Consider the following 15,248-nt stretch of genomic DNA (forward strand, 5'->3'; position numbering starts at 1 on the left):
TATCTGACGGTCCAGATAGTGGTGACATTTTCAGTCTGATATGGTAAGATGACAGCGACCCTGATACAGCATAAATATGTGTGCCATCTCATTTGCAATTGCTTACAGACCCAGCGTGGTTCCTCTCCAGTGTCTCCTCTTGGAACTGTACCTGATTTTATCATCAGTTTTCATCTGAATACAATGGGGAATGAGACAATTTTGCTTTTGTTTCTTGGCCTGAAATCACTTGACCCTGAAAGACTTACGAAGACAGGGTGAGAAACGGAGTCAACTGTACACATCATGATGATGGAGGAAGGAAGAGCGAGGGAGCTGCTTTTTCCATTATTTATCCTTTTGAGGAATTTAACATCTCACTCCATCTTATAAACAGTTACAACAATTATTTAATGTTTAAGTTGTTTCAGTGTTCAGTGCTTTTGATATGAGGTTGATTTAATAAACTGTTTTCTTTCATCTCTAAGTTGATTAATCTTTAAGTCATTGCTTTCTCCAGAATAGTACGTAAGTGGTATAATATCTCAACGCCTGAATGTCTGAAGATGTCTTTCCATTGTCCTCACTTATGACAGGCATCTTCACTAGGGATAAAGTCTTGGATTAAAAATCTTCTCCTCTAGAGCTCCCTATTACCTTCCAGCATTCTATAAGGCTAGCCTGGTTTTTCCTTTCTTGTAAGTAACTGGCTTTTGTTTGTGCTTTTATCCTTATAAATTAACATTTGGCCAGGATGCATCTAATTATAGAACCCCTTTCTCATAGGTTTTTCTGGAACATGATGAGCCCTTTCAATCTGTACATGCAGCTCTTTCTTTGGCCGCTAGAATCTTTATTCAACTGTATTTCTGAATATTGCTTCCGCTCCATTTGTTCTGTTCTCTTCTTCAGAAACACCAAATGCCGCCCTGCAGAAGTGCCAGGCTCTGTCCTAGAATCTGCCATCCACTCTCATGAGTACAATCTCTGTGTACTCTGGGTTCTGAGAGAACTTCTTGTTTGCTCTTGTCATGCTAATCCTATTTTATGAAGTATCGATGTTATTTTTTGTTTCTAATGTGCACTTTGGCTTCTGCATTTTTATTTTACTTATTTATTTTTATTTTTTTGAACAGAATCTCACTTTGTTGCCCAGGCTGGAGTGCAACGGCACAATCTTGGCTCACTGGAACCTCTGCCGCCCAGGTTCAAGTGATTCTCCTGCCTCAGCCTTCCGAGTAGCTGAGATCACAGGCACCCACCACCGCCCGGCTAATTTTGTATTTTTAGTAGAGACGGGGTTTCACCATGTTGGCCAGGCTGGTCTTGAACTCCTGACTTTTGGTGATCTGCCTGCCTCAGCCTCCCAGAGTTCCGGGATTACAGGCGTGAGCCACCGCGCCTGGCCTTCTGCATTTTTAAGTTTCTGTGGTTCCAGCATTCTCACCTTGGCCTGTTCTTTCATTATGGCTTTCTGTTTCTACTTCAAAAATGGCACATTTTCTGGTATTTTTTTGAAGAGGCCCAGTAGTTTGTTGAAAATTTCTTCTAACTCCTGAAACTGAGATTATACACTGATCATATAAGATCTTATGACTTTTTAACACAATGTTCCTCAGTATCATGTCCTAAGTCCCAAGTTTTACCACCTTTACTTCACCCAGACCTCTGGCCACTTTACTCATCTTTGGCTATACCAAGAGACATTTCTGGTAACAGGACTATTATTTTTGTTTACCTTTCGATGTTTAAAAAATGTCTTGCCTTGTATTACATGCTCCAATAATAATTATTTTGAAAACAAAAAAAAAGTTTTTAAACCTGTGAACAGCACAATAAAAAACAACTTTTTCTATCCCACAAAGAGCACAATTAAAAAAAAATCATCATTTGTTAATCTAGGATACAGTATATAGAAAAGTTATGGTATCAAGATGATAGTTTAAAGATACATACTTTTGCTTTCAAAAGGAAGGATTCTAATATATTAAGAAAATAGAAAGACAGTATTATTTAACCCTGTTCTCACATAAGCACCGATTTTATTCCAAATAATCACATAATTAAGAAAGAAATTTCCTAATATATTTTTACAAAAAGTAACTTCAGTGTCATACATTCTAGAAATGTTATCTTGTACATTAGCACTACCTTACTTGAACTGAAACATTCCAAAAGTTCCAATACCTTCTACAGATTTCATTTTTAAAGTTCAAAAAAGTACTTATTTTCCATGATAAATGATGCTACTGATAACTTTCCTTGGTAGAATTGTAGTTACTTTGGTAATTTCTACATGTTTATAAATAAGCGCCACATATACTATATTAAAAAATTAGCCAGTCTAATGGCTTGCACTGGAGACCAGGGAGTTACATTTTGTTAAACCCAAATTGAACAGAGTTGAATTTAGATTAATACAGAGAAATGCATGCTCTGGGTTTGTTGTCCTTTGTATTTCTTGAAGCATCAGATGAATTGTGAAAAGTTCAAAGAGCTTCTTATTACTCCTGTTAAAAAAATGAATATATTATTTAATTACACATACTTAAGAGAGTTTATCTGCAATGACACGAAGATAATTTATGTGTAAACATGAGGAAACGGCATCTGTTTTTAAAAACAGTGGAGAAAATAGGCGACAAAAATATTAGGATGCTGAAACAAACAAAACAGGTTTTAGGAGATAAACCTGAAGCAGAAAACCACTGGGGAAAAAAGGAAACTTCTTCTTCTTTTGAGACAAGGTCTTGTTCTGACAGCCAGGTGGAGTGCAGTGGCATGAACACAATTTACTGCAGCCTCAACCTCCCCAGCTCAAGCAATCCTCCCACCTCAGCCTCCCAAGTAGCTAGAACTACAAGTACACACCCCCAAACCTGGCTAATTTTGTTTATTTTTTGTAGAGACATGGTGTCACTATGTTGCTAAGGCTGGTCTTGAACTTCTGGGCTCAAGCAATCCTCCTTCCTTGGCCTCCCAAAGTGCTGAGACTATAGATGTGAACCACTGTGCCCAGCCTGGAACCATTTTATAATCCTGAAAACTGCACCCTATTCACTATTAGCGTGAGAATTTTTTTTCACTGCTAGCAAAGCAAACATTTGATCACGCTATTTAGAGTAAGCAGGCCTTTTTAAAGTGGCAGAATATTGGTCCATCTTTTGACTTGGCTACAGAACACTTGTTCAACCATCCTCTTTCTAATGACCTGTCAGTAATTTCATTTCAATCATTAAGAATTTATGTTTCTTATTTCCTTGTCTAGCTATTTTTACCTCGAGAGAATTTGTCAAATAACCTTATGTGCTATCCTAATACAAAAGGATTTACATCTTTTGTGATCTTAAAGATTTATTTTAAGACTTGCTTGAGCATCAACTATTCCCAGTCTTCTTGTTCAAGTCTTGTTCAAGCTTTTAGTTTTTTAATCTAAGTCTAAAATGAACCCAAGCTACAAACACATCACGAATAGTAAAACATTTTGGCGCAAGGATATACTTGCACTTCGGGACTACTTTTTAAAAAAAATCCCATGAAATAAGAACTAAAAAATAATTAAATCTAAGTAATGTTATTGCAACTTCATGGCACCATAGGGTAACTGCAATAGGCCTTACTAGAAATTTGCTAAAATCAAGAGAATCACAGTATAGTCTGCAAGAAAAGGAAGACAGTAAATTGATATATTCAGCAAGTATCAGACCAAAACTAGTAATTTGGTCAGTTGGAAAATAAGGTTATAATTTGACAATAATTTATTACAATCCGCTACTAGGCATGATACCAAATAGAACATATGGATCTCTTAATTCCTATCTACAAATAATTTCAAGATGCATTGCATTTACTACTCAAGTATATGGAAGCCTGGTAAAATCTAAATTCTCTACCATGGGAATCATGGATGAGGGGATGAGGCCAGGGGAAGAAGAGTTGAACCTAAATCAAAATAAAAATGTTACTGTTATACAAATGAGATGAGAAAGAAGGTGTCCAGATTTGCCTCAAAGGAAACACTAGAGTATACCAAGAACCACGGAAAATACAACTTAAAATCGATATCCTTATTTGTAGTTTAGTAACTGTTATACAAATTTCTGAGTCAGGAGAAAGATGAGGAAACAGAAAGCCCTTGATTCTCATAAAAAAATCCAAATTAGTGGCAGTAGGCAGTCCATAAGAGTTTACTAAAATAAATACCATTACAAAAGTAATTTAAAATCTCTTCTGCTTGCTTCATTCTCATCCCCTAAATTCACTTTAGTACATCAATAAGAATTTGCAAAATATACTTTTATTATCTTTTTATTTTCACCTGTGGTATTAGAGAATACCAATATGCAAGAATTTATTCTGATATTATTACTTGGTTGCTAAAAACTGCTCTTACTTTTATATGATTTATTTAAAGTTCACTTACCTGAAATGAGCTATAGAAACAACTAGATGTTCTGAGATCAGAACTCTAATTCTAGTCTGTCACTAAATATGTGGTCTTAGATCAACATTAGTATTCATGAATCTTAATTTTCTACATCTGTATAATGGAAATTTTTATTTAATAATGAAAGCTTAAGTAGCATGGGATTCAGAAAGGTCTAAATCAAGCTTGTCCAACCTGCAGCCCACGGGCTGCATGCGGCCCAGGACGGCTTTGAATGCCACCCAACACAAATTTGTAAACTTTCTGAAAATACTATGAGGTTTTGTTTTGTTTTTAGCACATCAGCTATCATTAGTGTTAGTGTATTCATGTGTGGCCCAAGGCAATTCTTCTTCATCCAGTGTGGCCCAGGGAAGCCAAAAGATTAAACACCCCTGGTCTAAATGATCACGGTAAGGTATTTTTCAATGAAAAATGTTAGCAATAAGAAATTCTTACTTGATTTTGGAAAGTTTCTGTAAAATAATACTGAGCTTTTCTAGTATTTGAAGATCAAGCTTAGGGGCTCGAAGCAGCACAGAGCAAGTACGAAAAAATGAAGAGTTGCTACAGGCTTCCAGGAAAGGCTGCAAAGATTCTGCAAAACAAATCAACAGTGCTTTACCATTAGGGAGCAGCTAAAAAGGAAATTAAAAACAAATTAAAATCAGAACTATGTGAGGCATTTATAAATATTCATTTAGATTTTCATTCTTTTCATACTTAAATTTTTGAGTGAAAATATCATCATCTGAAAAATTAAAACATCTACTGGCTCTTATTCAACAGTGCAAACAAAAGATAAGATTATTTACCCTAATATTAAATTCCTAATAGGCAAAATCTAGAGGAAATCCCATGTTTGAAAGAAAGGAGGAAAGCCATTTCTTCAGTAAGTTCATAATAAGTTCAGTTTAAATACTGTAATTAGCAACAAGAAATTCTGCTTCAGTAGTAAATTAAAAAAAAAAAAAATCAAAGAGCCCCCAAATTTGTGAATTTCACTTGAATATTAATGACAATTTACATAGTCACTGGATAAGGAAGAACCTTTGGAGCATAAAAGCAAAAAGGGAAAAGATTCATTTAAAAAAAAAAGACTAGTCTCACATTTAATTTATATGAGACTCTGGTCTTTTACGTTGGAAGCTGTTACAAGTTACGACTTGTGGGGCTACTTAGATGAAATGAATTATTTTGTTTATGAGAAGGACATGAGATGTGGGGGCCTGCAGGCAGAATGCTATAGTCTGAAGACTTGTCCCCCCTAAAACTCATGCTAAATTTAATTGCCATTGTAATCGTATTAAGAGGGGGACCTTTAAGAAGAAGTGATAAGGCCATGAGGCTCCACCCTCATGTGTGAGTGCAGCCCCCTCTTGCTCTCTCTTGCCCTCTTGTCTTCTGCCAGGCGATGATGCAACAAGAAGCCCTCCAAGATGCCGGCACCTTGATGCTGGATTTCCCAGCCTCTAGAATATAAGCCATTACACTTCTGTTCATTATAACATACCAGTCTCAGGTATTCTGCTACAATAGGATAACACAGACTAAGTGGTATATGCTAGGAATGGAGCACGGGAGACAATGGTTATGTGCCCTTTGCATGCAACTATGTGGTAAAAGTAGGGTAACCAAACTCATTACTTTCACAATAATAGTCCAACAAAAGCATGGTCTAAACATAGTTTACCGAGGTATGTGTGTGCGCGTCTGTGTGTGTGTGTGTCTTTGTGTGTGTGTGTGAGAGACAGAGAGAGAGAGCGTGAGTCCACGTGACAGAGTGTTACACAGAATCTTCCTAAAGACTAAAAACTTAGGTTACAGATACAGCACCATCTACAAATAGAGCTAAAAATAAATCAACTGAAATTTCAAGCAGCCTCATTAACAAACCGTACACAGTTTTAGTTCAGGTCCTGAGACAGGATTCATATGAACTGTAAACAAGAAAGTTAAATGTTGTATAGCTAAGAGAATTCAAACTAGTGCGTAAAGAACCACCTAAATCGGCTGGGCATGGTGGCTCATACCTGTTATCCCAGCACTCTGGGAGGCCGAAGCAGGTGGATCACCTGAGGGCAGGAGTTTGAGACCAGCCTGCCCAAAATGGCAAAACCCCATCTCTACTAAAAACACAAAAAAATCAGCCGGGCCTGGTGGTAGGCGCCTATAATCCCAGCTACTCGGGAGGCTGAGGCAGGAGAATTGCCTGAACCTGCAAGGCGGAGGTTGCAGTGAGCCGAGATCATGCCACTACACTCCAGCCCGGGCAACATGAGCAAAACTCCATCTCAAAAAAAAAGAACAACGTAAATCATTACCAGAAAGGTAACTGAGGGGTTCTTAACATACGTACAATCTACAGTATCAATGTTTTCACTCAAAAAGCCCAGAAAGCACACAAGAAAATTATAATCATTTTTCTGCATACGGCAAAAGCATGAAAGAGAATACATCTTACTTTATTTTACTGTACTTTTATCTAAATCAAGTCTTTGGCACACATTTAAGGGTTATTACATGAAGCCCCAAATAGAATCCCAAGCCAAATAAAAGTAAACTTCCTTATATGACCTCTGCAATGGAAAAAAAAACCAACATCCCCCAAACATTTTAATATATCAGAATTATTTTTAAAGTGAAGCCTGTACAGGTCTTTTAGAAGTAAAAGAGGTCCAGCCAGGCGCGGTGGCTCACACCTGTAATTCCAGCACTTTGGGAGGCCGAGGTGGGCAGATCATGGGGTCAGGAGATCGAGACCATCCTGGCTAATACTGTGAAACCCCGTCTCTTCTAAAAATACAAAAAATTAGCCAGGCGTGGTGGCAGACGCCTGTAGTCCCAGCTACTCAGGAGGCTGAGGCAGAAGAATGGCATGAACCCAGGAGGCGGAGCTTGCAGTGAGCCGAGATCGCGCCACTGCACTCCAGCCTGGGAGACAGAGCGAGACCCCATCTCAAAAAAAAAAAAAAAAAAAGGAAGTAAAAGAGGTTCACTGGTTTGGTTTCCAATTTCTTTTTTAAAGCTGTGAGGCAGATGTAAAATACAGGAGAGAAAAAGTTCTGGGATTCTGTAGATGAGACAGGCTAACTATAAAATAGAAACACTGTGGTTTTAACATTTTTTCAATATTATCATGTTCAAATGGATTACATCCTTTCAAGTTTAGATTTTCGACCTGAATACACTTGGTGTTATGGACTGAACGTCTGTGTCCCCCTCTAAATTCCTATGTTGAAAGCCTAACCCCACTGTGATAGTTATGGGGGGAAGGGGCCTATGGCAGGTAATTACAGCGTAAGAGTAGAACTCTCATGAATGAGTTTAGTGCTCACTCTAATCTGAATGTCCTCCTCAAACTTCCTATGTTAAAACTCCCAAGGTGATGGTTTTCGGAGGAGGGGCCTTTGGGAGGCAGTTAGGTCATGAAGGCTCCGCCCTCATGAATAAGATTAGTACCATTATGAGAGGTTTGAGGAAGCCTGTTTGCCCCTTCTGTGATGCGAGAGCTAGAAGGTACCATCTATGAGAAACAGGCCCTTATCAGACTCTGAATCTGCTGGTGCCTTGGTTTTAGACTTCCCAGCCTCTAGAAATGTGAACAGTAAATTTGTTTATAAATTATCCAGTCTGAGAATTTTGTTATAGGAGCCTGAACATACTAAGACAGAAGTTGGCACCAGTAGCAGGAAGCTGCCGTAACAAATACCTGAAAATGTGGAAGTAACTTTGGAACTGGGTAATGGGTAGAGGCTGGAAGAGTATGGATGTGCATGCTAGAAAAAGCCTACACTGCTGTGGAAGGAGCATTAAGAGTGGTGAGGGCTCAAAAGAAAAGGAGAACTGTTGAGAAAGCTTCAATCTTCTTAGCGATTACCTTAGTGGTCACAATCAAAATGTTGGATGGTAAAGGCTACTCTAATGAGGTCTCAGAAAAAAATGAGAAACATGTTACTGGAAACAGAAGAAAAGATGATCTTGTAATAAAGCAGCAAAGAACCTGGTGGGATTGTGCTTGTGTCCTAGCGCTCTGTGGAAGAAATTTGACAGTGATGAAACAGGGTATTTAGTGGAAAAAATATCCAAGCAAAGTCTTGAGGGTGCTCTGTGGCTTGACTTACAGAAAAATGTGAGAAGACAGAAACAAAAGATGAAATCTATAATTACAAGGGAAGCAGAATTTAAAGATCTGGAAAATTCTCAGCCTAGCCATGTTGTAAAGAATGATACAGCATGCTGAAGAAAGAAACCAAAGGTGTGGCGCAAGCATCTGTTAAGGAGATTCGTGTGGATGGAAGGAAGCCAGGTGCTATTCATCAAGACAATGGGAGAAGGACCAGTAAGGTATTTCAGAGATGTCCAGAGTTGCCCTACCCATCACAGGCCCAGAATGCTGGGGCCTGTGACAGAACAATTTCGAGGCTCTTCTCCCTAAATTCTGGTGCAGTGCTCCTTGGTAACCTCAGCTGTTGTTCAAGTAGGCTTAGGTGCAGCTCAGATCACCCTTCTAGAAGGCACAGGTGATAAACCTTGGCATGGTGTTTGCACGGTGCCATCTCCACGGGTGTGCAAGTGCATGAGCTGTGATGGTGTGGCTGCCTCCACCTATATTCAAAGGATGCCAGAAAAGCGTGAGGGCCCAGGCTGAGAGCTGTCACGGGGCAGGGCCACTGCGGAAAGCCCCCAATAGAGTGATATGAAGTAGAGGTGTGAGGGCAGAGCCAACACAGGGAGCCTCCAGTAGGGCAATGCTCAGACTTGCCATGGGATGGGGGCTGTATCTGAAACCCTGGAAGGGTAGGGCCTACCAGTGTGCCACTCCAGCCTAGGAGAGACACAAGACTCCAATCTGTGAGAGCTGCAGCATGGTCTGTGCCATGCAAAAAAACAGGAGCAGAGTCGCCCAAACTTGAGGCTGGATATGGTCTGGATATTTGTGCCCTCCAAATCTCACATTGAAATGTAATCCCCAGTGTTGGAGGTGGGGCCTGGTGGGAGGTGTCTGGATCACTGGGGTGGATTCCTCAATGAATAGCTCAGCATCATGCCCTTGGTGATGAGTGAGTTCACATGCAATCTGCTTGTTAAAGGGGATGTGGCACCTCCCTCCTCTCTCCTGCTCCTGCTCTTCCATGTAACTTGCTGGCTCCTTGCTGACTTCTACCATGATTTTGAGCTTCCTGAGACCCTCGCCAGAAGCAGATGGCAGCACCATGCTTCCTATACAGCCTGCAGTACCATGAGACAAAATTAAACCTCTTTTCTTTATAAATTACCCAGTCTCAGGTATTCCTTTATAGCAACCTAAGTCCTACCCCAATATGTCCAGAGGCAGGACATGGAATCAAAGATTATTCTTGAGCCTTAAGATTTAATGCTGTTTACCTTGTTGGTTTTAGACTTGCTTGGGATTCATCTATCATTTCTTTCTTCCTATTTTTCCCTTTTGGAATGGAAATGTCTGTGCTATGCCTGTCCCACCACTGTGTTCTGAATGCACACAACCTGTTTCATTTCACAGGCTCACAGCTTGAGAACAACTGGCCTCATCCACATCTGATTTAAATGATATTAGGTTAAACTCTGGACTTTAGACTTCTTAGTTATGGAATGAATGTATTCTGCATATGAGAAGGACATAAATTTTGGGGGCCAATGGCAGAATGCTATGGTGGGGGGAGGAAGAGGAGGAGGGAGGAAGAGGAAATGATCACACACTTCTCTGAACTCTCCCAGGCAACAATGAATGCCTGAAGACAACAGAGCAATGTTTATTTACAAAGTTCTGAACAAAAGCAAAAGAGATTAAAAACCACTCAGCCAAGATCTGGTTAAGTATAAAAGCCTCAAGCCATTCTCAAACATGAAGTACCTCTTTAAATTGGTGGAGGGAAATAGGGCAAAGTATGTGTGAGAGAGGGGAATTAAAAGATCATTCAAAATTAAGAACACAGACATGGAGAAGCCACAGTAAAAGACTAGTCTTGAGCACTGAATATAATTAACTGTAAAACTAGATAAAATAAAGCTAGTTATGTAGCAAATGTGGAAATTGTAGTCACAAAACAAAAGGTAAAAATATAAACTATGACTATAAAAATAGCAATATCACTTAAAAATCAGAAAGCTGAGGTGGAGAAGATGAAAAGTGCAATACTGCTAATGTCCTCATCTTTCAGGCTGGAAGTCAATCAATTCTGTGTAGAACACAGTATTTAAATAAGGCATACAATTAGGCATGGGCAAGCAATTCATGTCTAAAACACCAAAAGCAACGGCAGCAAAAGCCAAAATTGACAAATGGGATCTAATTAAACTAAAGAGCTTCTGCACAGCAAAAGAAACTACCATCAGAGTGAACAGGCAACCTACAGAACAAAGGGCTAATATACAGAACCTACAAAGAACTCAAACAAATTTACAAGAAAAAAACAAACAACCCCATCAAAAAGTGGGCAAAGGATATAAACAGACATTTCTCAAAAGAAGACATTCATACAGCCAACAGACACATGAAAAAATGCTCATCATCACTCGCCATCAGAGAAATGCAAATCAAAACCACAATGAGATACCATCTCACACCAGTTAGAATGGCGATCATTAAAAAGTCAGGAAACAAGAGGCGCTGGAGAGGATGTGGAGAAACAGGAACATTTTTACACTGTTGGTGGGATTGTAAACTAGTTCAACCATTATGGAAAACAGTATGGCGATTCCTCAAGGATCTAGAACCAGAAGTACCATATGACCCAGCCATCCCATTACTGGGTATATACCCAAAGGATTATAAATCATGCTGCTATAAAGACACATGCACACGTATGTTTATTGCGGCACTATTCACAATAGCAAAGACTTGGAATCAACCCAAATGTCCATCAGTGACAGACTGGATTAAGAAAATGTGGCACATATACACCATGAAATACTATGCAGCCATAAAAAAGGATGAGTTTGTGTCCTTTGTAGGGACATGGATGCCGCTGGAAACCATCATTCTCAGCAAACTATCGCAAGAACAGAAAACCAAACACCGCATGTTCTCACTCATAGGTGGGAACGGAACAATGAGATCACTTGGACTCAAGAAGGGGAATATCACACACCGGGGTCTATCACGGGGAGGGGGGAGGGATTGCATCGGGAGTTATACCTGATGTAAACGACGAGTTGATGGGTGCTGATGAGTTGATGGGTGCAGCACACCAACATGGCACAAGTATACATATGTAACAAACCTGTACGTTATGCACATGTACCCTAGAACTTAAAGTATAATAAAAAAAAATCAAAAAAATAAAAAAATTAAAAAAAATTTTTTTTAAATGGATAAAATGGTAAATTTTATGTTATGTATATTTTACCAACATAAACAATGTACAAAAAATGGGACTTTTTTATCTTGCTTTTTTTTTCCAACAGAAGGAACTTTTATTTTTTTTGGAGAAGAAGTCTTGCTTTGTTGCCCACGCTGGAGTACAGTGGCACGATCTCAGCTCACTGAAGCCTCCTCCCTCTGGGATCAAGGGATTCTCCTGCCTCGCCTCCGAGTAACTGGGATTATAGGCACATACTACCATGCCCAGTTAATTTTTGTATTTTTTAGTAGATTTGGGGTTTCATCATGTTGGCCAAGCTGGGCTTGAACTCCTGACCTCAAGAGATCCACCCACCTCAGCCTCCCAAAGTGCTGGGATTACAGGCGTGAGACACCACGCCTGGCCAGGAACTTATATTTTTAAAAATTTATGACTCAAATCCATTTTATTTTTCCTGTTGAATACTATTTCATTAAATAACATGTATAATGCATGCCATTTCTGTAAAAGTATTTCCTTCTATCCATCCATCTCTTCATGTGAACGCAACCATAGGAATGTGTCTAAAATAATGTTCACCTAACATTAATGATGGCTATTTCCAAATAATGAGGTTCATTTGAATTTTTTGAGTTCTAAGAGTTTATTTATATTCATTCTTTAAATTGGTGTTAAATATGCATAACACTTATCATTTTAACCGTTCTTAAGTGTTCAGTTCTGTGGTATTAAGTAAATCCACATTACTGTGCAACCATCCATCTCCAGAGCTTTTTCCATCTTCCTCTGAAACTGCACACATTAAACAGTAACTTCAATTTTCCCATTTCCCTCTTGCCCAACACTTGACAATCACCAATCTACTTATTTCTCTACTCCAGGCACCTCATATAAAAGGAATCATACAAGATATATCCTTTTGTGCCTGGCTTGTTTCATTTAGCATAATGTCTTCCAGGTTCATCCATTTTGTAGCATGCATCAGAATTTCATTTCTTTCTTTGAGTAATATTCTACCATATGTACATATCACATTTACCTTTGCTGCTTTCCAGATAGTCGTTGTTTTTTACTTTTGACAGTTTCATGATAATGTGTCTTGATGTCAGACTCTGGGTTTATCAAACGTGGATTCCTTTAGTTTCTCTGATTTGTAGAGCTGTGTCTTTCCTCAAATTTGGTAAGTTTCCAACTATTATTTCCATAAATTATCTCTCCATCCTTTCTCTTTTTTCTCTTTCTGGACTCTAGCAGTGCATCAATTGGTCTGCCTGATGGTACTGCATAAGTCCTTCAGACTCTGTTCACTTTTCTTTTTTCTTTGATTTTGCTCCTCGGACTTGATCATTTCAAATAACTTCCTTTGAAGATCACTGATTCTTTCTTTTGCCTGTTCAAGTCTGCTGTTGAATCCTTCTAGTAAATTTTTCAATTCAGCTACTGTATTTTCCTGCTCCAGAATTTGGTTCTTTTAAATAATTTCTATTTCTTTGTTGATAGAAATTTTGTTCATGTATCATTTTCCTGATTTCATTATTTCTCATTAGCTCATTGAGCATATTTAAGATAGTTGTTTTAAAGTCTTTTCGGAGCAAATCCAATTAATTTGTGTGTCTTTACAGGATAGTTTCTGAAGATTTATTTTGTTCCTTTGGATGGGCCAGGTTGCATCCTTTCTTTGCATGTTCTATGATTTTTTGCTGAAAATCTGACATTTGAAAAAACCACCCCTCCCAGTCTTTGAAGACTGACATGAAAGACCTCCACTACTTATCAAGCCCCTGAGCCCTGGGAACAGTGCAGGGAGTGTGCTTAAGGTCATCTCAGGTCTTTTCTGGGCATGCATCCTGTCTGGGCCTGTGTGCATTTTCTGTATTTTTTTTTTTCTTGTTTCCTCTGGCTGCCTGCAAATGTCTTAATTTCCCAGAATCTCACCCAAGCTTCTTCTCAAGGCCTTAGATGTTGTATGGTATTCCTCTGTGCATAACCTTCCTCCCACACATCCAGGTCTGTGGTCTCCCTGTAGTTTTCATGTGCTATAGTGCCCATCACTGCCTTTCTTGGCCATCAGCCTGAGATTCAAACCATGCCTCATTCCCTGTATGTGCTCTGAACGAGGCGAGTCTGCAATCAGTCTCTTGGGTAACCCACTGATAGGCAAGAATGCTTCATACTAGTTCTGCTTGAATCCTTCTCTCCTGAGGAAGGGAATGGAGAACTGGGCCATTTACTTCTCTCTGTGCTGCACTGTGCCAGAGACAGAGTAGGGTAAGGGTGAGTAAAATTATCACAGAATTTCCTATCATTTTGCATGTGGCTTTTTCTTGATTGGGCATTTGCTGGGTTGCTACAGATCTCTGACTGGTTTCCATAGTTCCTACAAAGTTATTTTAGTCAGTCTATAGCTATTTATTTGATGTTTCTGTGGGGAAACAAGCACCTGCAACATCCTAGTCAGCCATTTTGCTAATGTTTGGATTTTGCTCTGCTTGAGCATGTATAATACTATGAAAAAATTTTTCTTTAAGGAAACATTTTTATAAAGTAAAATAAAACCCACTCTAAGAATGAAATAAACTCTGTGTTAATTAAGCTGGGAATGTAGAGCAAATCCAACTTATAGCTTAATCAAATAGAAAAAAATTTCATATTTTTTCTTTCATAAAAGGTAGGCACTTCATAGAACCAATTCAGGTGCAAGACAACGTCATCAGAAACCCAGATTCTTTGTTTCTGCCCCAAAATCCCTAGCTTTTTTTTCTTATTCAAGTTTTCTCATGAAAATATCCTTAGTATTCGTTTTTATGTGTCATGGTCAAAGGTTCCACACAACAAAGCAAAAAAGGAGGACAGTATGGGAATGAGTGCCAATTGTATCTGTTCTTCTTTAGAAGAAAAGCAAAATGTTTCCCAGAAACTCTCAGCAGACTTCTAGTTTCCATCTTATTGGCCTCAAGTGTGTCAAAGACGTAGCTACCCTGCCAGCAATGAAAGGCTGGAGGAGAAAGATTTTAGGTGTTAAAGCCTCCAGAAGAGAGGCAGGTGAGGTAGAAAGAGGTGAGAATGATGATGGGGGAGCCAAGCCACAGTCTCTGCTGCAGGGGTCTAAGTTATTTCTTGAAACAACTTTTTCAGAGCTTTTGTTGAGTCACAATATTTTACATAAATTTAGTTAATAAACTTGGTGGAAAGTATTTACATCTTCAATTTGAGAAAGATTACCTGAAGACACAACCAATCTCAGCTACAAGTTACTTTCAGTAATAAGGAAAAAGGGGCACCACGGACTCCCTGCACCAATACTACACTAATATGATATCTGACAAAAATCTATTGCGGGTAACTTAAGAAAATAAACATGATTTTTATTAATTTAAAAGTCAATACTGAAATCTCTCAAGAGAATTATTTATCTGCCAACACTTCCTACAGCAGTTGTACATTTTTTAAAAGTACATGCTGTCAACAAGTCAGCACACTCTTTGGTAATGATAATGTCCACATATGTTAGTCATCAG

General features: G+C 38.8%; 1 protein-coding gene across 4 annotated transcripts in view; it reads right to left on the bottom strand.

Annotated features, from left to right (window-relative positions):
• Positions 1-1,988: 1,988 nt before the first annotated feature.
• Positions 1,989-15,248, bottom strand: part of CCDC138 (coiled-coil domain containing 138) — a 96,956-nt gene continuing 83,696 nt past the window's right edge. For 2 of the 4 annotated variants that reach the window (XM_011980542.1, XM_011980539.1), the window contains exons 14-15: positions 4,865-5,003; positions 1,989-2,489 (exon numbers count right to left, since the gene is read on the bottom strand). In XM_011980542.1, coding sequence (XP_011835932.1) covers positions 2,324-2,489; positions 4,865-5,003 — 305 coding nt within the window. In that variant the 3' untranslated portion in view covers positions 1,989-2,323. The remainder of the gene's footprint in view (positions 2,490-4,864; positions 5,004-15,248) is intronic. The other 2 variants (XM_011980538.1, XM_011980540.1) reach the window with 2 other exon arrangements.

Source organism: Mandrillus leucophaeus, unplaced genomic scaffold (assembly GCF_000951045.1).
Source record: "Mandrillus leucophaeus isolate KB7577 unplaced genomic scaffold, Mleu.le_1.0 Scaffold214, whole genome shotgun sequence".
In the NCBI taxonomy this organism is placed as follows: Eukaryota; Metazoa; Chordata; class Mammalia; order Primates; family Cercopithecidae; genus Mandrillus; species Mandrillus leucophaeus.